Genomic DNA, 26,653 nt, shown 5'->3' on the forward strand with positions numbered 1-26,653 from the left:
TTAATATCAAATTATGAGTGATCTTTTCAGTATGAATTTCGTAGCTAAATGGAGAAAGAGTGATAATGAGGAAAGAGAAATGATCTGAGTGAGAAATTTTCGAGAGGAAAGGCAGATAAGGGAGGAGAGTTATGCATATGCGTATCCTTCGAACACTGAAATAAATTGAAATAAAAAGGTTTCAGTTCAAATTAGAGGAATTAACTTTCAATCTCAAATAAAATTTTACAATCACACGATTATTGCTTTCTTCTTTTTAGCCAAATTCCCTTTTACTATTCACTAAAATTATAAAATTTATTTGTAAAATAAAACACTTCCGATGCATTACATATTAGGACCTTGATACAGTCTGAGATAATTTTATAAAAATATTTATAATGCCCTTTCTTTGAAACCTTGCACATAGGTACTCTGATTTTTAGCTAAATCCCTTTAGGGGTGAGCTATTCATTTCTAACGAAAGTCATTTACGATGAGATTGATTGGTAAATTGTTTGTGTGGACTCAAAACTGTGTGACATGTAGCTTTTTTTAGGTTATTTAATTCACGTACATTTTTATTTTCGTTTCTGCACACGAAAAGAGAAATTAATGGGTTTGTATTAGTAGGCATGCACTTTTTATACCATTTAAAGTGCTTCCAAGGTTGAGGAATAATATTTTTCCCGTGTAAATATTTCTTTATGTATTTCTGGTTCCCAGGCAATTAAAAACTTAAGACCATAATTTCTCATTGTACTGGGCATTTGTTTTCACTTGTATTTTTTATAATCTTACTATTATGTTCTTTTTTTTTACTTTAGTTTATTAATTTATTATTTTTGAACCACCTTTATTTACCTTATTTATTTTGTTTTCGGTGATTTGGTTACTTTCTCATATCTTTTTAAGGTGTGTCCACACGCCGTCGATTGGTACAAATCGACATCGATCGACGGCGTCGATTATGAAGGACACACCTTTACATGCTTAAATCTACGTTGCAAATGCTCGTATTTTGCAAACCTCACAGTCCCATATCTACAAGCTAATCTACTTGTATTATATCAACTTTGAGGCCCATAAGGGGTAATACGGTTCCCGAGGTGTAGGTAAATATTTCATGAAATAGGTAAAATAGGTTACTGACGTAAAATTCGTAATTCAGAGTTTGACAACAAAGGCGGGTCAATCAATTTGACCTTTACTTATTAGGTGTTAGAATCCTAAATCAATGTGTTCCCCCGGCTTCACATGTAAAGTCATCTCTTCTCAAATTCATAAACTTTTTTCCAAGTGTTTATGGTTAATCGGAAATTTTTTGTAAGGGTTAAAATGTTTTGTGTTAACATGGATCGGAATGGAGATGAGAATCGCGTTATTGAAAAGTTTTTTCAAAGACGAGCTGACGAGATTAGAGATGTCTTTACATGTGAGAAGCTATACTGGAAGGATTGTTTTCATATAAAACTTACGAAACCTCTAAATAAATTGTACTATAGTGATTTAACCACACAACAATATTTTCTTTCATTTATTTTATCTACACACTTGAAAATTTACAAAAAATGAAAAGACATGGAAGACAAGAATAATGACAATTTTTTTGGGAGAAATCAACCCGAAATAATTAAACGTAAGTAAATAATTCTAGTAAAAGATAGACGAAGAAATTTTGCATAATTACATTGAAATATGTATTTACAATCAAAATACAAGTGCTTTTTTTTGGGCATCAAACCCGGGACTTTCTGCATGGCAAGCAATCGTGTTACCACTGGATAAACTGCACCCCCTTTGGGCAATTGTCAATCCGTGACAACTGACTTCAACAGTTCAACACTCCTTTGCGACAAGCACCGATTTGACACATCCAGCCTCGTTATGGAGGTTACAGTTTTCAGCACGTTATACAGCATACTAGCCTCTTCATCTGTCATGTCTATATCACACAATGATAAACTTTTCAATCGGATCCGCTCACTCTGTTCAAGAAATAAACAAACTTCTCGCGTGATACCGGGGGACCGAGGAACAGCGTCTTGGCTAGGGCGAGATTTTACGTTTGCAGAGTTGGCGTTTCCATGATTTCTGTGAGATTTTAGCATGTTTGCAGAGTTGGCGTTTCCATTTCTAGGCTCATGTGGCATTTCCATGATCGGAGAAGAGTTTAACACTCGATCTAACTCATTTTGGAAGCCGGCAGATTCTCGAATGTTAAAGTTAGAACGTTCCCGTGGCATTTCCATAATGGGGGAAGAATTTAATACTTGATCCAACTCATTCTCGGAGACGGTTTCTCGATCCAACTCATTTTGGGAGAAGGCAGTTTCTTGGATGTTGATGTTAACCCCTGGTATATCCATGATAGGAGAACTATTTAGAATGCGGTCCAATTCCTTTTGACTATTATCATCAATATTGGAGATTTTAGGTTTGTCAGACGTCTCTGTGTTCGGTTTGTCCGTGTTGATTTTATTCGCACAATTTTCCACATCTTGACTAGTGTTGGTACATTTCGTTTGGTTTTCCACAAGTATATTGGTGTTATCCTTGTTTGGACTGTTTCAAAAAAAAAAAAAAAAAAAAAAACACTTTTTTGGAACCAGGGGACCCTACCCTGAAACGGATATTTCCACCCAATTCCCGATTTTGAAAATTTGTTTCTCATTACACAGTATGGCTTCGCTAAATTTATTGTAAAAGAAAAGAAAAAAGTTTGATGAAACTGTTACTATTAAGGTCTTAATATTCCCGAAATGGATCAGAGTAGGAAAACAAGATAGGAGAAAGCCAGCCGTTCCGAGAACGAGCTTTACCTTTTCAGGATAAAGTCCGCCTTGGGCGGGGAATCGAACCCGCGGCCTAGCGCTTACACTTGCGCGCTACCCTCCATTCTACCAAGGCTGGCCGATTGAAAAGAAAGTAATTTAATCGTGTTCATGGTCGTGTTAAGCATATATTTAAATTCACAATTCTCGTTTGATTGCAGATGGGATATGGGAAGACATTGGCATCAGGGATTCAATCAAAATCAAAGCGTACAGGTTGTCAATCTAGCCAAAGTTTGCTTTCCATCCGACTTCCCTAGTACATCTTGCGTCAAAACTCATGGAATTATTTGTCTGAGAAACGAGCTTAACGAGTCACATTTAAGTTTTTACCCAAGATCAACGTTTGTTGTTCTGGCGATAGACTGAAATCTTCACATATAAAAGAGAAATTCGTATATTCGTATGAGCTTAACCCATCCTTTGGGACAGTTGCCCCACACCTAAGCCTCAGAGTGGGCTTTTTGTGTTTGGAGTTAAAAGAACTAGGTATGTTCGCATATAGGGCGGATTCAATCAAAATCAAAGCGTACAGGTTGTCAATCTAGCCAAAGTTTGCTTTCCATCCGACTTCCCTAGTACATCTTGTGTCAAAACTCATTGGAATTATTTGTCTGTGAAACGAGCTTAACGAGTCATATTTAAGTTTTTACCCAAGATCAACGTTTGTTGTTCTGGCGATAGACTGATATCCGACTTCCCTAGTACATCTTGCGTCAAAACTCATGGAATTATTTGTCTGTGAAACGAGCTTAACGAGTCATATTTAAGTTTTACCCAAGATCAACAACGTTTGTTGTTCTGGCGATAGACTGAAATCTTCACATAATTATAAAAGAGAAATTCGTAGATTCGTATAAGCTGAACCCATCCTTTGGGGTAGTTGCCCCACACCTAAGCCTCAGAGTGGGATTATGGAGTTAAAAGAACTAGGTATGTTCGTATATAGGGCATGTGTTAATAATAATAATAGACTCTTGAGTGGAAGGTAACCACTAGGCGAGGTTACGCCGGAGGCGTTTTCTACCACCTAACCCTTAATAAATGAGGATAAAATTCCATGCCTCGGCTGGGATCGAACCCACGCCCTCCTGTTTACCAGGCGAGCGTCTTGACCACTACGCTATATATAGGGCATGTGTTAATAATAATAATAGACTCTTGAGTGGAAGGTAACCACTAGGCGAGTTGGATCTGCTTAGATGTGTATTAAATTCAGACATAGTCGCAACATTATCTGCTCTATTCAAATATTCATTAGACTCAGCGCGGGTCAGGACGGGTTCCAAATCCCCCATATCCTCAGGGCGGAACATTTGTGACGGTTCATAAGCTTTTGACACTATTGCCAACTGTCTGGGCGGACTATTTGATTTCCTCCTAACCACTTCAGGTATTCTCGGAGGCAGCGTTGCCAACTTGTTCGGGCTATCAGATTTCCTTGAACTAGGTTCGAATCTCGGACTATCAGATTTGATCTGCTTAGGTGTGTATTAAATCCAGACATAGTCGCAACATTATCTGCTCTATTCAAATATTCATTAGACACAGCGCGGGTCAGGACGGGTTCCAAATCCCCCATACCCTCAGGGAATGACATTTGTGACGGTTCATAAGCTCTTGACACTATTGCCAACTGTCTGGGCGGACTATTTGATTTCCTCCTGACCACTTCAGGTATTCTCGGAGGCAGCGTTGCCAACTTGTTCGGGCTATCAGATTTCCTTGAACTAGGTTCGAATCTCGGACTATCAGATTTCCGTGAACTACTGGGTTCGTATCTCAGAGCGTCAGGTTTTCTCGTTTCGTTATTCCTCACTCGTTTCGGTTCTACTTCGTCTCTCCCTTGCCCATCATCCTTGTAATATTTCCTAAGCGTCAGGTTTTCTTGTTTCGTTATTCCTCACTCGTTTCGGTTCTACTTCGTCTCTCCCTTGCCCATCATCCTTGTAATATTTCCTCTTCTTAGCATTCCCGACCTCGACATCCTTTTCCAACCAGTCATCGCCCACTTCAGTGTCCTCCAGGAATTGCCTCTGACGAACTTTCACTTGTGCTGGCTTCCCAAACGTGTGATTCTTGACCGTGTGACTTCTCAGATTACTGATGGCTTTCTGGTACTCCCGTGTGGCGGATTCTTCTTCACTGCTACTGCCGAGGTTACATACGTCGTTCCTATTCCTAGGACTGTTCGACATCCTTTTCCAACCAATCATCGCCCACTTCAGTGTCCTCCAGGAATTGCCTCTGACGAACTTTCACTTGTGCTGGCTTCCCAAACGTGTGACTCTTGACCGTGTGACTTCTCAGATTGCTGATGGCTTTCTGGTACTCCCGTGTGGCGGATTCTTCTTCACTGCTACTGCCGAGGTTACATACGTCGTTCCTATTCCTAGGACTCCTATGGTACTATGTTGAGTAGAAGAGAATAGACCTCCCATAAAATGACCTACAGAATCAACAAATCAGACCCAAGCCACGGTACTGAATTCCAGGGTACCTGGTTCGATCCCCGAAAATGGTATTTTCTTAGCGAAGCATGGGAACAGCTAGTTTTGTTTATAAGTATGACTGTAAGACTTTGCCGGAGCTGAGGCTATTTAGTCCAATGGGCATAGCATTTTTTTTTACATTGTAATTTATAATGTAAGTAAGTGGCCAACGAATACATAAGCTCCCTAATACAAGTATAATCTCGTTTTAATATCAAATTATGAGTGATCTTTTCAGTATGAATTTCGTAGCTAAATGGAGAAAGAGTGATAATGAGGAAAGAGAAATGATCTGAGTGAGAAATTTTCGAGAGGAAAGGCAGATAAGAGATTAGAGTTATGTATATGCGTATCCTTCGAACACTGAAATAAATTGAAATAAAAAGGTTTCAGTTCAAATTAGAGGAATTAACTTTCAATCTCAAATAAAATTTTACAATCACACGATTATTGCTTTCTTCTTTTTAGCCAAATTCCCTTTTACTATTCACTAAAATTATAAAATTTATTTGTAAAATAAAACACTTCCGATGCATTACATATTAGGACCTTGATACAGTCTGAGATAATTTTATAAAAATATTTATAATGCCCTTTCTTTGAAACCTTGCACATAGGTACTCTGATTTTTAGCTAAATCCCTTTAGGGGTGAGCTATTCATTTCTAACGAAAGTCATTTACGATGAGATTGATTGGTAAATTGTTCCCTTTCTTTGAAACCTTGAACATACTCTGTTTTTTAGCTAAATCCCTTTAGGGGTGAGCTATTCATTTCTAACGAAAGTCATTTACGATGAGATTGATTGGTAAATTGTTTGTAAGGACTCAAAACTGTGTGACATGTAGCTTTTTTTAGGTTATTCAATTCACATACATTTTTTCTTTCGTTTCTGCACAGGAAAAGAGAAATTAATGGGTTTGTATTAGCAGACATGCACTTTTTATACCATTTAAAGTGCTTCCAAGGTTGAGGAATAATATTTTTCCCGTGTAAATATTCCTTTATGTATTTCTGGTTTCCAGGCAATTAAAAACTTATGACCATAGTTTCTCATTGTACTGGGCATTTGTTTTCACTTGTATTTTTTTAAATCTTACTAGTTTGGACTACTCGGTACACTAATAGGACTGAGACTACGGTCTCTCAAGTCCCCAGGCGTCTCTGGACTTGGACTCAGCTCTCTCCTATTTCTCAAACTCAGACCCATTCGGACTACTCTGTAGACTAATAGGACTGAGACTACGGTCTCTCAAGTCCCCAGGCGTCTCTGGACTTGGACTCAGCTCTCTCCTATTTCTCAAACTCAGACCCATCGACTCTCTTTCAGATCGTTTGGGTGTGGACATTTCTAATCCCCTCACTGATTCACGTCTTCTACTTTCTAATTGAGTCCGGTTCGTTTCAGGTGGTTGTTGAGTTCGTCCTACACTCTGTTGTCCTGTTAACTCGTCGGGTACTCGTAACTTGCGTACCACCTTGAAGGAAAACGAAATAGGAGAAAAATAATTAGATTTAGTATAATAACGCGCACTGCGTGCTCGGGAGCGGGGCTTCGCCCCCCTCCACCCCCCTGAGGGCTTCGCGTGTTCGGGTCGCGCTGATTTTTCCCAGTATGTACAAAAAAAAAAAAAAAAAAAAAAAAAAAAAAATAAAATAAAAAGATAATAACTTGGGAGTTAAGCAAAGTAGCATATATTACCCTGTTCAAAGTGTGCCTCTACAGCCGGGTCCAAGCATTCCCTGTGTGCGTTCGACTCTCGCACCTTACACTCTGAAGCAAGGCGAGGGCAGTTTCCCCCTGGTGGTTTTCTGCGCCTGGAAGGCTCCCTTGTCCAGCAGAATTCTTACTCACCTCCAGATATCCACTTTGGCTGCCGCGTCGTGTAGGGTGACATGCCCGTTCCACCTTAGAATAGAATAAAATAATATAAACTAGATAGAATAAATACCTAAATTACAGCATGGAAATAGGAACCGGAAGCAGAATGTTAACACGTCCAGAATCCAGAAAGAAATACTCACTCCAATACATCATTGTGCTTTACCCGATTCCAACAAGAAGAAATTCCGGTAAACGTAATCGTATCAAATCTTTGACCATTAGTTTACCTTTATCATCTAGGACACTTCAGCTCCAGCACTGACCAGGGCCTGTACAATGTCCGTGTGTCCATGGTTTGCCGCCTCGTGTAGCGGTAACCATCCGGCACTGTCCTGGACTTTTTGTTTGTTTACCTTTATCATTAGGGTCAGCTCCAGCACTGACCAGGGCCTGTACAATGTCCGTGTGTCCATGGTTTGCCGCCTCGTGTAAAGGTAACCATCCCGCACTGTCCTGGACTTTCACCGGATGACCCTGCTTGAGCAAACTTTGCACCAGGGTCAGATTACCGCGCGCCGCAGCTACGTGCAATGCTGTCTCGCCTGTGAATATAGGGAGATTAAATGATTAATAGAATAGAATAGAATAGAATATACCTTGTTTATCCTGCCGGAATGAGACTGAAAAGTCCCTTTACTCCCGCAGTCTAAACAAGGTCTTATGTATTTGGTACGATGCAGTCTCTCCTATGAATATAGGGAGAGTAATGTAAGGAGGCGGGGAAAAGACTAATAGATTTTAAGTAAGCTTCAAAGCAGTAGGTTGTTGTTGTAGCGGCTTCAGGTGTAGCCGAATGGTGATGGCAGAATGAAGAAAAGATAACATTTTTATCAGCCATACACCGGAGTGATGGTCTCTGGCCATGTTTAACGGGCTCTGAACCACAGTCAACCATCGTGAGGACATGTGTTTACTCTTTAAAAGCAGAGAGAACCCTTTGAAGAACTGCCAGTTAGCTAGGCTGGTTAGGGTTAGCTGTTCTCCTCCCTGTTTATAGTCCCACAGCTACACACTAGTCTACTCTCTGTTTAACGTCCCCTGGCCAGACAGCAGTAGGTACAAAACTAAGGCATGACCTCCCACCAAAACTAGACATGAGACGGGTAGTACCTAGTACCCCGTACAAAGAGTATGATTCAGTTTAGACAAGGAGTAAAATCAGCAATAGAGAAATGAATTGTAAATGTTTAAAAATAAACAAAAACTGATTTATTGAAGAAGAAGGAGAAGAAGAAGAAGAAGAAGAAGAAGAAGAAAAAATACATACCTTTATCATTCCGTTTGATAAGAAAATGAGACCTCGGAGCTCGCTTCCTATTGGTTCTCTTGTCCTGGTCTTCTTTACTCTCTTCATCACCAGAGTTCAAATCCGATAGTTCTTCCAAATTAATGTCGTGACTAGTATCATCAATATTGGGGATTTTAGGTTTGTCAGACGTCTCTGTGTTCGGTTTGTCCGTGTTGATTTTATTCGCACAATTTTCCACATCTTGACTAGTGTTGGTACATTTCGTTTGGTTTTCCACAAGTATATTGGTGTTATCCTTGTTTGGACTGTTTCTTGGAACCATACTGATTATATCAGGCAAGTTCAAATCATCTTCGTCTCTGCTGGTTTTGTCAGATTGAAAATACAAGTTAGGAGATTTGCAAGGGGACCTCATTTCGTGTGCGTTTGAACTCACATTACCCCTCGGTTTCTCCAATAAGGATGTAGTAGGTGTTTCCAAAGTAGCGCTCAAGTTGAGATGAACCAACAGATCAGCGTTGAGAAGACTCAGCAGTTTCCGAACTTCCTGAGCGCCCAGTCTATTTCGACTGATAGTGATGCTCTCTATATTGTACAGATTCAGATTGGAATCTAATCGTGTAATCCCAGTATGGGACAAATTCAACGTGCTTAATGGACACGAAGCTACCATGTTGTTGATGTGAGGAAGAGATGCGTTTGTTAAAGGATTAAACGAGACGTCCAAGTCACGAAGTTGACGGACGCTTGCACATTGCTCGCTTAGATATTTCAATCCCAAGTGAGACACACGGTTACAACTCAGATTCAGCTTTTGTAGCTTGGACAAATTCTTCAGATTTTCAGAAAGAGCTTTGACGTCATAGTCTTGAAGGAAAGATCTGGCGAGGTGAAGTTCAACCAGGTCTGTCCAATGGAGAATAGTTCTGAATAGCGTGAGTAGCATAGGGGTAGATTTAGCACAGGTACATATGGTGAACCGAGGTGTATCTGAGTTGCTTAGGGCATGGACAAAGTGCTGTATTATATCAACTTTGAGGCCCATAAGGGGCAATACGGTTCCCGAGGTGTAGGTAAATATTTCATGAAATAGGTAAAATAGGTTACTGACGTAAAATTCGTAATTCAGAGTTTGACAACAAAGGCGGGTCAATCAATTTGACCTTTACTTATTAGGTGTTAGAATCCTAAATCAATATGTTCCCCCGGCTTCGCATGTAAAGTCATCTCTTCTCAAATTCCTAAACTTTTTTCCAAGTGTTTATGGTTAATCGGAAATTTTTTGTAAGGGTTAAAATGTTTTGTATCGGAATGGAGATGAGAATCGCGTTATTAAAAAGTTTTTTCAAAGACGAGATTAGAGATGTCTTAACATGTGAGAAGCTATACTGGAAGGATTGTTTTCATATAAAACTTACGAAACCTCTAAATAAATTGTACTTTAGTGATTTAACTACACAACAATATTTTCTTTCATTTATTTTATCTACACACTTGAAAATTTACAAAAAATGAAAAGACATGGAAGACAAGAATAATGACACTGTAGCCGAATGGTGATGGCAGAATAAAGAACAGATATCATTTTTATCAGCCATACACCGGAGTGATGGTCTCTGGCCATGTTTAATGGGCTCGTCCTGAACCACAGTCAACCATAGTGAGGACTTGTGTTTACTCTTTAAAAGCAGAGAGAACCCTTTGAAGAACTGCCAGTTAGCTAGGCTGGTTAGGGTTAGCTGTTCTCCTCCCTGTTTATAGTCCCACAGCCTAAACACTAGTCTACTCTCTGTTTAACGTCCCCTAGCCAGACAGCAGTAGGTACAAAACTAAGGCATGACCTCCCAGCAAAACTAGATATGAGACGGCTAGTACCCCATACAAAGAGTATGATTCAGTTTAGACAAGGAGTAAAATCAGCAATAGAGAAATGAATTGTAAATCTTTAAAAATAAACAAAAACTGATTTATTGAAGAAGAAGAAGAAGAAGAAGAAGAAGAAGAAGAAGAAAAAAATACATACCTTTATCATTCCGTTTGATAAGAAAATGAGACCTCGGTGCTCGCTTCCTATTGGTTCTCTTGTCCTGGTCTTCTTTACTCTCTTCATCAGCCGAGTTCAAATCCGATAGTTCTTCCAAATTAATGTCATCGCCTATGTTAGGACTGTCTTCTAGGATAGTATCTTCTTCATCGCTACTGGAATTCAGATCCAGTTTCTCTTCTAGGGATTTGAGCTCGGTTTTGATTTGTTCCAATTCCGTGAATCTGAAGAAAGAGATAAGACGAAGAAAGAGATAAGAAAGTATTGCAATCAGTATTTATTTTTATTTTTTTTCGAGGTTCCATAGAGCCATATAGGGAATTGTAACAACGAAGGTTATATCGTCCCGAAATAGATAAGAGAGGACAGGAAAGTCAGCCGTTCCGAGAGCGAACATTGCCTGTTTAGGATAATGTTCACTCGGTAAAAATCGAAGCCACGCCCTAGCGCTTACAAGGCAGGCGCGCAGATTTGTTTACTTCGTATGTATAAGCTTAACCCGACCTTTAGGGCTGTTTGCTCGTAAACCTAAGCCTCGGCTTTTTATGTGTCCGGAAGAATCAATGTCAATGTCCGTGTCCGGAAGAATCAATGTCAAAGTCAAATATTGCGCCAGTGTGTTGCAGTGTGTGTCAGATTGAATACAATCGGACGTACCCTGGGCGGATTTTGCCGGCGGATACTTTAACCACCGGAAACCAATGATGTCAAATAATTTACTTTACTTACTTATCGTGTTTCTTGTACAGCTTTTTCATCGACCTCATCACAGTTCGAATCAGCTTGTCATCCTTATTCTGTCTCGCCAGATCCAGCGCTTTCTCGTGCGTGGACACTACGAGCTCGAACGGTTTCTCTTGCAACTCGTACAAGTCACCAATTTCCCCCAGGGTTTTCACGGCCTCGGGGAAATTTCGAGCGTGGAGGCGAAGTTCCTTGTTGAAATAGTCCACGGCGAGGTTATACTGCTTGTTATCCTTGTAAGTCTGAGCGAGACTGATATAGCAAGAGGCCAGGTCTTTACAGAGATCGGAACTGAGGACTGTGTGGAGCTCGCTGCATGCTGAGTCTAAGCTGTCACTTAAACCAATCCCTGAAATGAGAATACAATTGGAGGTGAAGAAAGTTACCATGGAACGAATATTGTTAACAATCAGGTTGAAAGAGAGAAACAAATGACACGGTTACAACTCAGACTCAGCTTTTGTAGCTTGGACAAATTCTTCAGATTTTCAGAAAGAACTTTGACGTCATCGTCTTGAAGGAAAGATCTGGCGAGGTGAAGTTCAACCAGGTCTGTCCAATGGAGAATAGTTCTGAACAGCGTGAATAGCATAGGGGTAGATTTAGCACAGGTACATATGGTGAACCGAGGTGTATCTGCGTTGCTTAGGGCATGGACAAAGTGCTCTGATATAGCAAGAGGCCAGGTCTTTACAGAGATCGGAACTGAGGACTGTGTGGAGCTCGCTGCATGCTGAGTCTAAGCTGTCACTTAGACCGATCCCTGAAATGAGAATACAATTGGAGGTGAAGAAAGTTACCATGGAACGAATATTGTTAACAATCAGGTTGAAAGAGAGAAACAAATGGTCAACACTGTCAACAGTTTTTTTATATTCCTGCCTCTTAGAGCGAGGTTATATGTAGGTGGCTAGATATTTAAGTAAAAAATGCTTAAGGAATTGAAGTAAATGAAACCAATCCCTGAAATGAGAATACAATTGGAGGTGGAGAAAGTTACCTTGGAACGAATATTGTTAACAATCAGGTTGAAAGAGAGAAACAAATGGTCAACACTGTCAACAGTTTTTTATATTCCTGCCTCTTAGAGCGAGGTTATATGCAGGTGGCTAGATATTTAAGTAAAAAATGCTTAAGGAATTGAAGTAAATGACCATGTCTTACTACAATAAAAAAGAGGGTAAAAACAGACATACTTTAACCACCGGAAACCAATGATGTCAAATAATTTACTTACTTATCGTGTTTCTTGTACAACTTCTTGATCGACCTCATCACAGTTCGAATCAGCTTGTCATCCTTATTCTGTCTTGCCAGATCCAACGCTTTCTCGTGCGTTGACTGTACGATCTCGAACGATTTCTCTTGCAACTCGTACAAGTCGCCAATTTCCCCCAGGGTTTTGACGGCCTCGGGGAAATTTCGAGCGTGGAGGCGAAGTTCCTTGTTGAAATAGTCCACGGCGAGGTTGTACTGCTTGTTATCCTTGTAGGTTTGAGCGAGACTGATATAGCAAGAGGCCAGGTCTTTACAGAGATCGGAACTGAGGACTGTGTGGAGCTCGGTGCATGCTGAGTCTAAGCTGTCACTTAGACCGATCCCTGAAATGAGAATACAATTGGAGGTGAAGAAAGTTACCTTGGAACGAATATTGTTAACAATCAGGTTGAAAGAGAGAAACAAATGGACAACACTGTCAAAACAGTTTTTTATATTCCTGCCTCTTAGAGCGAGGTTATATGTAGGTGGCTAGATATTTAAGTAAAAAATGCTTAAGGAATTGAAGTAAATGAACATGTCTTACTACAATAAAAAAAGAGGGTAAAAACAGACGACAAAAAAGCTAGCTTCAATTGATATTATTTTGCTTTTTATTTTAGAATACCTATTCTGTGTATTTATGTGTGTATGTTTTCTAATTTTTGGCCAAAAAACTGACCTCTAGATAAAAACAGACGACAAAAAGTTAGTTTCAATTGATATTATCCACATTATTTTGCTTTTTATTTTAGAATACCTATTCTGTGTATTTATGTGTGTATGTTTTCTAATTTTTGGCCAAAAAACTGACCTCTAGACAGAGCTATTTTAAACCTCATATTATTTTATTTCAAAATAGAGAAAAACAAAACATATAGGATTTTCTGTGGCGCAAATTCAATCATGTTCCCACCTTTTGGTTCGCGGGAACCAACCAAATCCAGACGTCATTTTCTAATTTTTGGCCAAAAAACTGCCCTCTAGACAGAGCTATTTTAAACCTCATATTATTTTATTTCAAAATAGAGAAAAAACAAAACATATAGGACTTTCTGTGGCGCAAATTCAATCATGTTCCCTCCTTTTGGTCCGCGGGAACCAACCAAATCCAGACATCGGATCAAGATATTATTTGTGATCCTCATATGTGGCATATTAACCATGGAAAACGATGCTGCACAAAACATATAGGATTTTCTGTGGCGCAAATTCAATCATGTTCCCACCTTTTGGTTCGCGGGAACCAACCAAATCCAGACGTCGGATCAAGATATTATTTGTGATCCTCATATGTGGCATATTAACCATGGAAAACGATGCTGCCCCCTGCATGGTGATCATTTAGGATAGGAATCAGGAAGACGTGGGATTCTATTTTGATTTTAATACTGGAAATGGGAGGGTTACAAGTATTGGGAAAAGTGTTTTGAGCTGTGCACCCACTCAATCTATCACGGGAGCTAGCACGATGCTGCAAGACACAAGAGACTCCATGTTGATAAATACAACAGTGGGGTGAAAAATAAACGTCATCACACACAAGAGCTAGCGGAAGTAGAGGATCAGGATAAAGATTACAAACACAAGTCGCGAGAATATAAAATCTATCAGGAGAACAATAATACGTCCCAAGAGAAAAGTACGCTGGCGCGAAAGAAGTATCGTCTTTGGAAACCTCTCAAAGTAAACACCAAGCGAAATACAACCTCTAGATTCGCCATAACAGATGATACTCCAAATGTGGATATAGATTTGGTTAATAAACCGCTAGATATAAAAGAATACAAAGAAGATTTGGTTCCGGAAGTAGTAGATGTAAACGAAAAAGTAGATTTGAATAGTAAGGTAAACAATGAGGATGCTCCTGTAAGAAACGCCAAGCGAAATACAACCTCTAGATTCGCCATAACAGATGATACTCCAAATGTGGATATAGATTTGGTCAATAAACCGCTAGATATAAAAGAATTCAAAGAAGATTTGGTTCCGGAAGTAGTAGATGTAAACGAAAAAGTAGATTTGAATAGTAAGGTAAACAATGAGGATGCTCCTGTAAGACACTTGCTCAATAATACAATAGATAACCAATCTAACCAATCCAGCAACATCACTGCCCTTGATGTCAGCAATAATGAGGAAACAGCTGCGTAATACAATAGATAACCAATCTAACCAATCCAGCAACATCACTGCCCTTGATGTCAGCAATAATGAGGAAACAGCTGCATTTGTTGGGTCTGTAAGAGACTTGCTCAATAATACAATAGATAACCAATCTAACCAATCCAGCAACATCACTGCCCTTGATGTCAGCAATAATGAGGAAACAGCTGCATTTGTTGGGAACCAGGCAAAACCATTGGGCATAAAACGCAATATGCAGTTGATTAAACCTGTCAAACAGACACCACACCGATCCTCAGTGGATCGCTATTATCTGAGAGCCAAACTAAAACTCGACTCACATAAAACGTCTAATCTGTCATACAGTCCTCGTTATGTGAAGCCACCTGAGGTCAATATCAGAAGTATGCTACTCAATATGAAATACTCCTCTATGAAACCTAAAAGTCTGTTCTCTCAGGACCAAGAGAATATCTTCGATAATTTGTTATCAAAGGTGAGTACAGAGCACCAACCTCGGTGGTGTAGTGGTTAGCGCGGTGGACTTCGAACTTGGAGGTTGGTGGTTCGAGTCCAGGTCAAGTCATAAAATTTAGCGTAGTACATTGAGCAGGGAATGACATTTGTGACAAGCATTTATACTTAACATAAATATTCCTTTTTAGGTTAGTACAGATCAGACGGTCAATCTCAAGAGAATCGCTGTGTATGGTAATGTAAAGGAAGAGAAATACTCGAGTGAAGGTCTTGTCTTCCTGATGATCCTAATGCTTGCGATGTTAAGCCTGACCGTGTGGGGGACTCGTAAGTGTTGCCAACGAAAGGGAGATCAGGATGAAATCGAGTTGCTCTATAAGAAAGCAGCGTACGGTCCAGAAAGCGAATCCGGGCCGAGCAAAGATCTAATACGCTGTCACGAAGGGAAAAATCTAGTGAGAAATCTCGAGGACAGCTCTTACGAAAGTTACGGCAGTTTCACTACAAGTGAGAACGAAAGCGGCGATGGTGCCAAGTCTGGCATAGGGCACGTTGCCAAGTCTTGCAGGACCATGTTGAATTTAACAGGCGAGCAAGTGGACTTGTCTAACATTACGCTGTGTAAGAACTGTCATCTGTATCGGTTTAAACTAGGAGATAAATGATATACAGGATGAAAATTAAAACTTAGCAGGATAGTTGACCTCCTATTGTAAGCCAATACAGGGTAGAACGGGATTCTACTGTGTCAAGATAAATCACGAGTTTTAGACACTTGGGATTGCATGAATAACTGAAACATTTGGTTTCCAAAAACGAATACTGTGCCATTTTTTTATTTTTTTGAAATAATAAAAAATCTCGCAATTCCTGTCTTCAAAAAGCCCAAGATATTGATCTCTCTCTCTCTTTCTCTCTCTCTTCTCTCTCTTTCTCTCGTCTCTCTCTCTTTCTCTCTCTATAAAAAAAGTTCAATTATCCTGCTATAGTTAATTAATAATTTAATCAAACGGAGATACATAATTATCTTCTGACTTAATAAATTAAACAAGAGATACATACCCAGTTGAGTACTGTAGGTTATCTTATAATGGTCTCACACGCTTCCAACATCTTGTGATAGAAGTGAATGGCCTTTCCGTAGTTTCCCAACGCTGCACATGCATCGCCCATTTGTTCGTAAAATGTTTTTCTTAACCTGGTGAATGAAAAAATAATATAATAATAATAATAAAATACAAATAACAAAAAAAATCCTCAGACCAATAATTTTTTTTTTATAATTTATTATTTTCTTCCGATCTTTTTTTTTTTGGTCGTTTGATAGAGGGAATTGTTACTGCTAAGGTCTTATTGTCCCGAAATCGAAGAAAGAAGGAAGACAGGATACCCTATTTGTTCAGATATACTCCGCCCCGGGCGGGAATCGAACCCGCGGCCTAGCGCTTACAAGGCATACGCACTACCAACCAAACTAACTTTTTTTTTTAGGAGGTCTGATAGAGGGAACTGTAATTGCCTAGGTCTCATTGTCCCGAAATCGAAGAGATGAGGAAGAGAGGATATTAGAAAGCCAGCCGTTCCGAGAACGAACCTTATCTGTTCAGGATAAAATCCGCTTTTTTTCCTCTTAATTAATAATAATAAAAATAATAAATAAATAGCTTTTAATAAATATCCAATTTTAATAACTGACGATCAAAAAATACATGCCTTCGTTGTGATTCGAACCCACGCCGTCCTACTTGACAAACCGTTCGAGGGAATGATTACCTTAGCATGTTCTATGTTGGACTTTGCCTCTGCATCATCCTCATGAATATTGAGTTCCAGCAGCTTGTTCTCGTTTTTGACTAGCACGATGATCAGCTTTAATTTCTTCTCCACATCTTCTCGATTGAGCGAGTTCAAATGCTTCAGCTAAAATAAGGAAAGTTTGAAGAAAAATTTCCGAGGATTTCAGAAAAGGAAACAACAAAATCTAGAATAACAAACTTATAATGCAGCAGTTGTTTCATCACTAATAAATAATACGGCGTGGCGCGAACATCTATTCCTTCTTCTTATTTTCCCGTGTTCAGACGAGCTGACGAGGTCGGCGTTTTTCGTCAGCACTCAATCAGGTGATCGCTTTTGGGCTGACGTTTGGTTATGGCTACAAAATTTTACAAGTGGATGCCCTTCGCACTCAACCTTTGCTAATTTGTTAGCAAGGGGAATTTCAGGCTGGTATTCTCCCTGTTTAAAGTCCCCCAGCTAGACTGGCGCGAACATTTAAGTACTATAAAATGTTAAAGCACCTTCTCAAAGAAAGAAAGAAAGAAAGAAAGAAAAAAAAAAAAAAAAAAAAAAAAAAAAAAAAAAAAAAGTGGGTGATTAACACACTTATTTATTGCTTTCATACTCCCTTTAGTAATGCTGTACTTATTATAGAAAAAGTTGGGAAAGGTTAGGGTTTACCAAGTTTACCTTGTACGCGCGCACCAAGTCCATTTTTGGCGACTGAAAATCAAACATATCCACATACACATCACATTTGGAGTAGAAGAAGTTCACACAAAGTGTTGGACTCAGATTGATTATTGCTAAGTCCGATACATTTCTGAATGGTAGCCAATGCTCATGTGTTTCTGTAAAGCAAAAGATAATGAAGATTAGCGACTCCGTGGCCGAGGGGTATGAGTATGACACTAGGTTTGTATACTGGAGGCCCCGGGATCGATTTCCGGCGGGCTCGAAGTTTTTTCGGTCCTGTTTTTTGGAGTTCGAAGTGTACTCAGTCTTGTGAGGACAATCAAAGTAGGTATCTAAACACCTTGAAGTAATAGCAACCAGTGGCTGTATAAGCTGCATTAATAGTGTACGAAGATTTAACAGAAATTAGTAAGAATTGCAAAGGGGCACTTTTTTTACACATTGGTTAGGCCTTAAGGCGTGACCATACAGCCAGAATGGTATGGGGCACTTAGCAATGCTGTTATACAGGGTGCGCCAGAAAAACACTGACAACGGCTTAGGGTAGGTAGATCTCATCATTTCCAACAAGGTTCTGTGGGTCATTTGCCTAACTTCAGCTTCTTTTCTGAGAAAGTCAAGTGGTTATTTCTCCCGGAAGGACGGGAGTTAAAAAGGCAAAACAGGTCTCATTCTGATCAAGGGTTCTAGGGTTAATTTGAAGAAACCCATCCTTGAATAAAGCGCAAGTTTTTCTGAAAGATGGAGACCTGTGCTCCAAAATTTCTTCGGACAAAAACCGCGTGTTTCGTAACGTAAAAATCGGACATACACAAGGTAAATCTTTTTCAAGCTTGAAAAAACACATCAAAGCTGAACTTTGGAAATCGGAGATTAGGTCTATTCGGATCAAAATTTTGTGCTCTGGCTCGTGCTTTTAACAAAAACAGTTTATCGGTTGAAATGAAAAAGTTATGACCTAAAAACTGATACAAGGTCTGAATTTTTTTAAAAGGTGGTTTTTTGAACATTTCTCGGAAACGAAGCCGAAGTTAGGAAAATGACCCATAGAACCTTGTTGGAAATGATGAGATCTATCTACCCTGAGCCGTTGTCAGTATTTATCTTAAAAAGTTGGAAAGACGCTTTCAGCCTCACCATAAATAATTCAAGATTTTAGATTATGTCAATTAAGATACCTGCTGTTTTAGATAGACCTCAGCTAGTCGAGTGTAGCATTGAGTCAACTCTGTGGTCAGATCATGAGACTTGGAAATGGTGATTGCCTTGTGTAGATAACCAATTGACTCATCTGATGTACCTGGAACAAACAAAATATGTATTAGGAAATAGTTGACAGCACTCATGAGGGCAATTCAAGGTATGTAGAATCAAATGATTACCTAGCATATTGAATTAATTCTAATAATTTTGGTGTATCTCTGTCAATATCAGGTTAACGTCCAACCAGGACTGTTTGTAGGGGGGTGAAAATTCAGATAGGTATGTACCTTATCAAAAATTTATGGTACTGTCAGAAGCTCAGCTTTATGGTCACTCAGGGTATTGAATTAATTCCAATAATTTTGGTGTATCTCTGTCAATATCAGGTTCAACCAGGACTGTTTGTAGGGGGGTGAAAATTCAGATATGTACCTTATCAAAAAATTATGGTACTGTCAGAAGCTCAGCTTTATGGTCACTCAGATTAAGCTACATCGAGTAGGGTGGTTAATAAAATGAACTCCAGCAAGAGGAGCCTTCTATGAATGTACTATGTACTAGGTAATACCTACATATCTTCTAAGTACTAATCTCAGGGGACAAGATTTGAAATTTTAAATTAACTAGATTTTATTTCAGTGATTATTCCGTCCTCCTTAATACTTACCAAGAGCTTCTATTGTGAGTCCAATATTCAAATACAGACGAGCCTTCATGACAGCCAAATCAAATGAGGAAATTGCAGTCAGAAATTCACAAGTTCTTTCACTCTTACGATAATTAACTCTGTGGTCAGATCATGAGACTTGGAAATGGTGATTGCCTTGTTTAGATAACCAATTGACTCATCTGATGTACCTGGAACAAACAAATATGTATTAGGAAATAGTTGACAGCACTCATGAGGGCAATTCAAGGTATGTAGAATCAAATGATTACGTAGCATATTGAATTAATTCCAATAATTTTGGTGTATCTCTGTCAATATCAGGTTCACGTCTAACCAGGACTGTTTGTAGGGGGGTGAAAATTCAGATATGTACCTTATCAAAAATTTATGGTACTGTCAGAAGCTCAGCTTTATGGTCACTCAGATTAAGCTACATTGAGTAGGGTGGTTAATAAAATGAGCTCCAGCAAGAGGAGCCTTCTATGAATGTACTACTAGGTAATACCTACATATCTTCTTCTAAGTACTAATCTCAGGAGACAAGATTTGAAATTTTAAATTAACTAGATTTTATTTCAGTGATTATTCCCTCCTCCTTAATACTTACCAAGAGCTTCTATTGTGAGTCCAATGTTCAAATACAGTCGAGCCTTCATGACAGCCAAATCAAATGAGGAAATTGCAGTCAGAAATTCACAAGTTCTTTCACTCTTCCGATAATAATCATAGGAAGCAATAATGAATAGATATCATTTTTATCAGCCATACACCGGAGTGATGGTCTCTGGCCATGTTTAACGGGCTCGTCCTGAACCACAGTCAACCATCGTGAGGACGTGAGGACTTGTGTTTACTCTTCAAAAGCAGAGAGAACCCTTTGAAGAACTGCCAGTTAGCTAGGCTGGTTAGGGTTAGCTGTTCTCCTCCCTGTTTATAGTCCCACAGCTAAACACTAGTCTACTCTCTGTTTAACGTCCCCTAGCCAGACAGCAGTAGGTACAAAACTAAGGCATGACCTCCCACCAAAACTGGACATGAGACGGGTAGTACCCCATACAAAGCGTATGATTCAGTTTAGACAAGGAGTAAAATCAGCAATAGAAAAATGAATTGTAAATCTTTAAAAATAAACAAAAACTGATTTATTGATGATGAAGAAGAAGAAGAAGAAAAAATACATACCTTTATCATTCCGTTTGATAAGAAAATGAGACCTCGGTGTTCGCTTCCTATTGGTTCTCTTGTCCTGGTCTTCTTTACTCTCTTCATCACCAGAGTTCAAATCCGATAGTTCTTCCAAATTAATGTCGTCGCCTATGTTAGGACTGTCTTCTAGCATGGTATCTTCTTCATCGCTACTGGAATTCAGCTCGAGTTTCTCTTCTAGGGATTTGAGCTCGGTTTTGATTCGTTCCAATTCCGTGAATCTGAAGAAAGAGATAAGACGAAGAAAGAGATAAGAAAGTATTGCAATCAGTATTTATTTATTTTTTTCGAGGTTCCATAGAGCCATAGAGGGAATTGTAACAACGAAGGTTATATCGTCCCGAAATAGAAAAGAGAGGACAGGAAAGTCATAATGTTCACTCCGGGTAGGAATCGAAGCCACGCCCTAGCGCTTACAAGGCAGGCGCGCAGATTTGTTTACTTCTTATGTATAAGCTTAACCCGACCTTTAGGGCTGTTTGCTCTTAAACCTAAGCCTCGGCTTTTTATGTGTCCGGAAGAATCAAAGTCAAATATTGCGCCAGTGTGTTGCAGTGTGTGTCAGATTGAATACAATCGGACGTACCCTGGGCGGATTTTGCCGGCGCATAAAAGTTGGGAAAGGTTAGGGTTTACCAAGTTTACCTTGTACGCGCGCACCAAGTCCATTTTGGCCGACTGAAAATCAAACATATCCACATACACATCACATTTGAGTAGAAGAAGTTCACACAAAGTGTTGGACTCAGATTGATTATTGCTAAGTCCGATACATTTCTGAATGGTAGCCAATGCCTCACTGTGTTTCTGTAAAGCAAAAGATAATGAAGATTAGCGACCTCCGTGGCCGAGGGGGTATGACACTAGGTTTGTATACTGGAGGCCCCGGGATCGATTTCCGGCGGGCTCGAAGTTTTTTCGGTCCTGTTTTTTGGAGTTCGAAGTGTACTCAGTCTTGTTAGGACAATCAAAGTAGGTATCTAAACACTTTGAAGTAATAGCAACCAGTGGCTGTATAAGCTGCATTAATAGTGTACGAAGATTTAACAGAAATAAGTAAGAATTGCAAAGGGGCACTTTTTTTACACATTGGTTAGGCCTTAAGGCGTGACCATACAGCCAGAATGGTATGGGGCACTTAGCGAGGACAATCAAAGTAGGTATCTAAACACCTTGAAGTAATAGCAACCAGTGGCTGTATAAGCTGCATTAATAGTGCACGAAGATTTAACAGAAATTAGTAAGAATTGCAAAGGGGCACTTTTTTTACACATTGGTTAGGCCTTAAGGCGTGACCATACAGCCAGAATGGTATGGGGCACTTAGCACTTCTTCATCGACCTCATCACAGTTCGAATCAGCTTGTCATCCTTATTCTGTCTCGCCAGATCCAGCGCTTTCTCGTGCGTTGACTGTACGATCTCGAACGATTTCTCTTGCAACTCGTACAAGTCACCAATTTCCCCCAGGGTTTTAACGGCCTCGGCGAAATTTCTCGCGTGGAGGCGAAGTTCCTTGTTGAAATAGTCCACGGCGAGGTTATACTGCTTGTTATCCTTGTAAGTCTGAGCGAGACTGATATAGCTCCTAACTTCAGCTTCGTTTCTGAGAAAGTCAAGTGGTTATTTTTCCCGGAAGGACGGGAGTTAAAAAGGCAAAACAAACAGGTCTCATTCTGATCAAGGGTTCTAGGGTTAATTTGAAGAAACCCATCCTTGAATAAAGCACAAGTTTTTCTGAAAGATGGAGACCTGTGCTCCAAAATTTCTTCGGACAAAAACCGCGTGTTTCGTAACGTAAAAATCGGACATACACAAGGTAAATCTTTTTCGAGCTTGAAAAAACACATCAAAGCCGAACTTTGGAAATCGGAGATTACTTAGGTCTATTCGGATCAAAATTTTGTGCTCTGGCTCGTGCTTTTAACAAAAACAGTTTATCGATTGAAATGAAAAGGTTATGACCTAAAAACTGACACAAGGTCTGATTTTTTTTTAAAAGGTGGTTTTTTGAACATTTCTCGGAAACGAAGCCGAAGTTAGGAAAATGACCCATAGAACCTTGTTGGAAATGATGAGGTCAAGTCATAAAATTTAGCGTAGTACATTGAGCAGGGAATGACATTTGTGACAAGCATTTATACTTAACATAAATATTCCTTTTTAGGTTAGTACAGATCAGACGGTCAATGTGGACTTCGAACTTGGAGGTTGGTGGTTCGAGTCCAGGTCAAGTCATAAAATTTAGCGTAGTACATTGAGGAGGGAATGACATTTGTGACAAGCATTTATACTTAACATAAATATTCCTTTTTAGGTTAGTACAGATCAGACGGTCAATCTCAAGAGAATCGCTGTGTATGGTAATGTAAAGGAAGAGAAATACTCGAGTGAAGGTCTTGTCTTCCTGATGATCCTAATGCTTGCGATGTTAAGCCTGACCGTGTGGGGGACTCGTAAGTGTTGCCAACGAAAGGGAGATCAGGATGAAATCGAGTTGCTCTATAAGAAAGCAGCGTACGGTCCAGAAAGCGAATCCGGGCCGAGCAAAGATCTAATACGCTGTCACGAAGGGAAAAATCTAGTGAGAAATCTCGAGGACAGCTCTTACGAAAGTTACGGCAGTTTCACTACAAGTGAGAACGAAAGCGGCGATGGTGCCAAGTCTGGCATAGGGCACGTTGCCAAGTCTTGCAGGACCATGTTGAATTTAACAGGCGAGCAAGTGGACTTGTCTAACATTACGCTGTGTAAGAACTGTCATCTGTATCGGTTTAAACTAGGAGATAAATGATATACAGGATGAAAATAAAACCAGTGCCTCCTCCTAATGCCAATACAGGGTAGAACGGGTTTCTACTGTGTCAAGTAAATCACGAGTTTTAGACACTTGGGATGCATGAATACTGAAACAATTTGGTTTCCAAAAACAATACTGTGCCTGAACTGTCATCTGTATCGGTTTAAACTAGGAGATAAATGATATACAGGATGAAAATAAAACCAGTGCCTCCTATTGCCAATACAGGGTAGAACGGGATTCTACTGTGTCAAGTAAATCACGAGTTTTAGACACTTGGGATGCATGAATACTGAAACAATTTGGTTTCCAAAAACAATACTGTGCCATTTTTTTATTTTTGAAATAATAAAAAATCTCGACAATTCTGTCTTCAAAAAGCCCAGATATTGATCTCTCTCTTTCTCTCTCTCTCTTTCTTTCTCTCTCTCTATAAAAAAAGTTCAATTATCCTGCTATAGTTAATTAATAATTTAATCAAACGAGATACATAATTATCCTTCTGACTTAATAAATTAAACAAGAGATACATACCCAGTTGAGTACTGTAGGTTATCTTAATAATGGTCTCACCAACTAAAACCAGTGCCTCCTCCTATTGCCAATACAGGGTAGAACGGATTCTACTGTGTCGAGTAAATCACGAGTTTTAGACACTTGGGATGTATGAATACTGAAACAATTTGGTTTCCAAAAACAATACTGTGCCATTTTTTATTTTTGAAATAATAAAAAATCTCGACAATTCTGTCTTCAAAAAGTCCAGATATTGATCTCTCTCTCTTTCTATCTCCCTCTCTCTCTTTCCTTCTCTCTCTCTCTCTATCTCTCTCTCTCTCTCTCTCTCTCTCTCTCTCTCTCTCTCTCTCTCTCTCTCTCTCTCTCACACTTCCCCAATCCAACGGTTGAGAACAGCAATGTCCACAGTTTTCTCACAGAGATCTTGAGCTCTCTGGAAGTAGCTCAGAGCTTCTTCATAGTTTCCATCTTCTTTGTAAATTTCTGCTAATTTCTTACAACTCTCATACAGAAGCTCCTTGTTGTTGTCTTTGAGGGCTCTCTCTTTTTTCTTCAGCCATTCTGAAACATGAGAAATGGGTTAAAAAAAAAATAGTACTTAGGTATACATTTCATTTAAAAATTGCTTACCTAATCTAACAAAGTGAGGTAAAAATTTTGACTCAATGGTTTTGCATTGATTTTGTCTGGTTATCTGTATCAATGTTTGTTGATTCTACTCTCTTACTCTTGAATGGTTCATTCCATTTTCATAAAACTTGGCAGAAATGTTCACCACTTAAAGGAAATTTTCCTATTGGATTTTGGACCTGATAGGGCCCATGGAAAGGCGTCTGAGTGTGGTCAACAGTTCACTGTACTAGGTACTACTTACTTACATACCTAGTACCTACCTAATATTATTATTACTTTCTTTTTCATACTTACTTGCTTCATCCATGACTATGGTAACTTGTACACTTCCAAGGGATGGTTAGGTAATAAATTTAACTTCTCCGGAGTTTCTTATGTCCTTGCAATCGGCCTCCACCGGGGGGCTATTGGTTATTTTACCTTTGGGATTTTCATATTGAATATTTGATAGCAATTAACAATTTAAAGGCCTTTTAATTGTTCACTTTCCCAGACAAAATCTCACTTTTTTTCTCAGTTACAGTTACCGAAAATCCGAAAAATTAAATTAAATTTTGAAAATCTCCCGCTTCAAGTGTCACTTGTTTCTACCTAGGTTTTCTGCCGCTAGAGTTCGCTTGTAGGCATCAAGCCGCGTCCAGATTTTTGCGAGCAACCCCAGACGTATTTGGGGCCTGTTCTAGGAACTACGTCGCCACCACGATTCCACCACTATCGACGAGTAATTTTCTCCAGGAGCAGGTGATTGCTTTAACTCCGATAGGTATTTCATTTTGTTCAGATTTCAAAGATTTCAACATTTTGTAGAAGCCGATATTTAAAATGATGGAGACATGAGACCGCGCTGGGCCCTGGCCCATGAGCCCCAGGTTTAGCACCGCTCACGATTTGTCAGCTGATGCGTCAGCTGCTTCCAAGGACATTTGAGTGGCCATATTTGTTTATCTTCTTCCTTTGTTGATCCTTTTTTGCTTCGATTTCGACTTTTCCCCATTTTCCTCCACTTTTCTTTTTGAACGATTGAGAGAAGAGTTCAATTTTCTTTTAATTTCCCTTATTTTTTTCTCCTGAAGTGGTTTTTGTGTTTGTGTATTTGTTGTACCCAGTGTTGTGCCCTTTCGAAATTCATCCGTGCCCTAGTATTTTAGATGTCTTTGAGTATTCCTCTTTCCAAATGTAAATCATGTATGTTCACCATTGTAGAATAGATCAATGGTTTTCTCCTAGAACAAAGTGTAAGAATGGCAGAGAGGTCGTCCTTAGATAATAATAATCGACTCCTTTCTGCAATGACTCCTTGTCAGATGCTGAATCTCTGGAGTAGGAACAATGAAGATACAGATCGTTTTTCCTTCGAAGATTCCGATCGGTTCGAAGAAGATTCATTGTGTAGCTGGAGCTCAGAACATGAGTCTTTGTGTAACAACTGGAGAGGATGGAAAAAACCAAACACTTCCTCAGATGCTAACAACTCATATAGCACCAGTAGAAAGTCTACTCAAGGTAAGATTTCATTGTGTAAGTCCCTACCTATTTAAGTCCTTTCTTACTTACTTGGGAATCTTTGTTCAAAGTTAATGTAAAGTTGGTAATGATAAGCATGAGATTTCCAACTAGGGGCCTGTGGTTCATATTAATACCATTTTGGTAACAATTATCACTTTTACGTTTAATTTCAGACACAGGCCATGTAGTGCCCCTGTGTGAGTTAGCTGCTTGTGTTGTGGCATCTCACATTCCATTTGAAGTAGTGGAACATGTATATCCTCCCGTACCAGAACAACTTCAGCTTCTCATTGCATTCTGGAGCTTTCCTGACAATGAAGAAGATATTCGACTCTACTCCTGTTTGGCCAATTCTTCATCGGAAGAGTATCAGCGTGGAGAAAACCTTTTCAAATCAAAAGCTGTCAAAGAGCCTTTGCAAATTGGTAAGTTTTGCTGTGAACAATACTTGGGTATAGAGAAGAGAAAAATGGGACAAAAGAAAGGAAGAGGAAGAAAAAGGATATATATCTTATATTAAAAACATTTTTAGAAAAAAAGTAAAAAAAAAAAAAC

General features: G+C 39.3%; 3 protein-coding genes across 3 annotated transcripts in view; 2 read left to right on the forward strand and 1 right to left on the reverse strand.

Annotated features, from left to right (window-relative positions):
• The window catches only part of LOC103515799 (GTP-binding protein SAR1), a 21,143-nt gene extending 17,830 nt beyond the window's left edge, over positions 1-3,313 (forward strand). The window contains exon 8 of the mRNA XM_017446823.2: positions 2,975-3,313. The gene's annotated coding sequence lies outside the window, so the exon portion shown is untranslated. The remainder of the gene's footprint in view (positions 1-2,974) is intronic.
• A 3,838-nt stretch (positions 3,314-7,151) lies between these two features.
• LOC103515805 (tonsoku-like protein) lies at positions 7,152-24,007 on the reverse strand. Its single transcript, XM_017446821.2, has 5 exons — positions 23,975-24,007; positions 12,464-12,827; positions 10,462-10,706; positions 7,543-7,731; positions 7,152-7,213 (listed from the first exon to the last, which is right to left on the reverse strand). Exons 2-5 carry the CDS (start codon positions 12,499-12,501, stop codon positions 7,152-7,154), a joined length of 534 nt encoding a protein of 177 aa, XP_017302310.1. The 5' UTR covers positions 12,502-12,827; positions 23,975-24,007.
• LOC113470161 lies at positions 14,744-15,752 on the forward strand. Its single transcript, XM_026828393.1, has 2 exons — positions 14,744-15,106; positions 15,276-15,752. The coding sequence occupies exons 1-2, from the start codon at positions 14,864-14,866 to the stop codon at positions 15,750-15,752; spliced, it is 720 nt and encodes a 239-aa protein (XP_026684194.1). The 5' UTR covers positions 14,744-14,863.
• Positions 24,008-26,653: the final 2,646 nt, after the last annotated feature.

Source organism: Diaphorina citri, unplaced genomic scaffold (assembly GCF_000475195.1).
Source record: "Diaphorina citri unplaced genomic scaffold, Diaci psyllid genome assembly version 1.1 scaffold1418, whole genome shotgun sequence".
NCBI lineage: Eukaryota > Metazoa > Arthropoda > Insecta > Hemiptera > Psyllidae > Diaphorina > Diaphorina citri.

Coding starts and splice junctions, on each gene's coding strand:
- LOC103515805 (XM_017446821.2), bottom strand. CDS start 12,501: ATGAGGTCGATCAAGAAGTTGTACAAGAAACACGATAA. Junction 10,707..12,463: donor TTGTACAAGAAACACGATAA/GTAAGTAAATTA, acceptor CTCTTTCTTCAG/ATTCACGGAATTGGAACAAA. Junction 7,214..7,542: donor AGCTGACCCTAATGATAAAG/GTAAACAAACAA, acceptor TTCTATTCTAAG/GTGGAACGGGCATGTCACCC.
- LOC113470161 (XM_026828393.1), top strand. CDS start 14,864: ATGCAGTTGATTAAACCTGTCAAACAGACACCACACCGATCCTCAGTG. Junction 15,107..15,275: donor TCGATAATTTGTTATCAAAG/GTGAGTACAGAG, acceptor ATTCCTTTTTAG/GTTAGTACAGATCAGACGGT.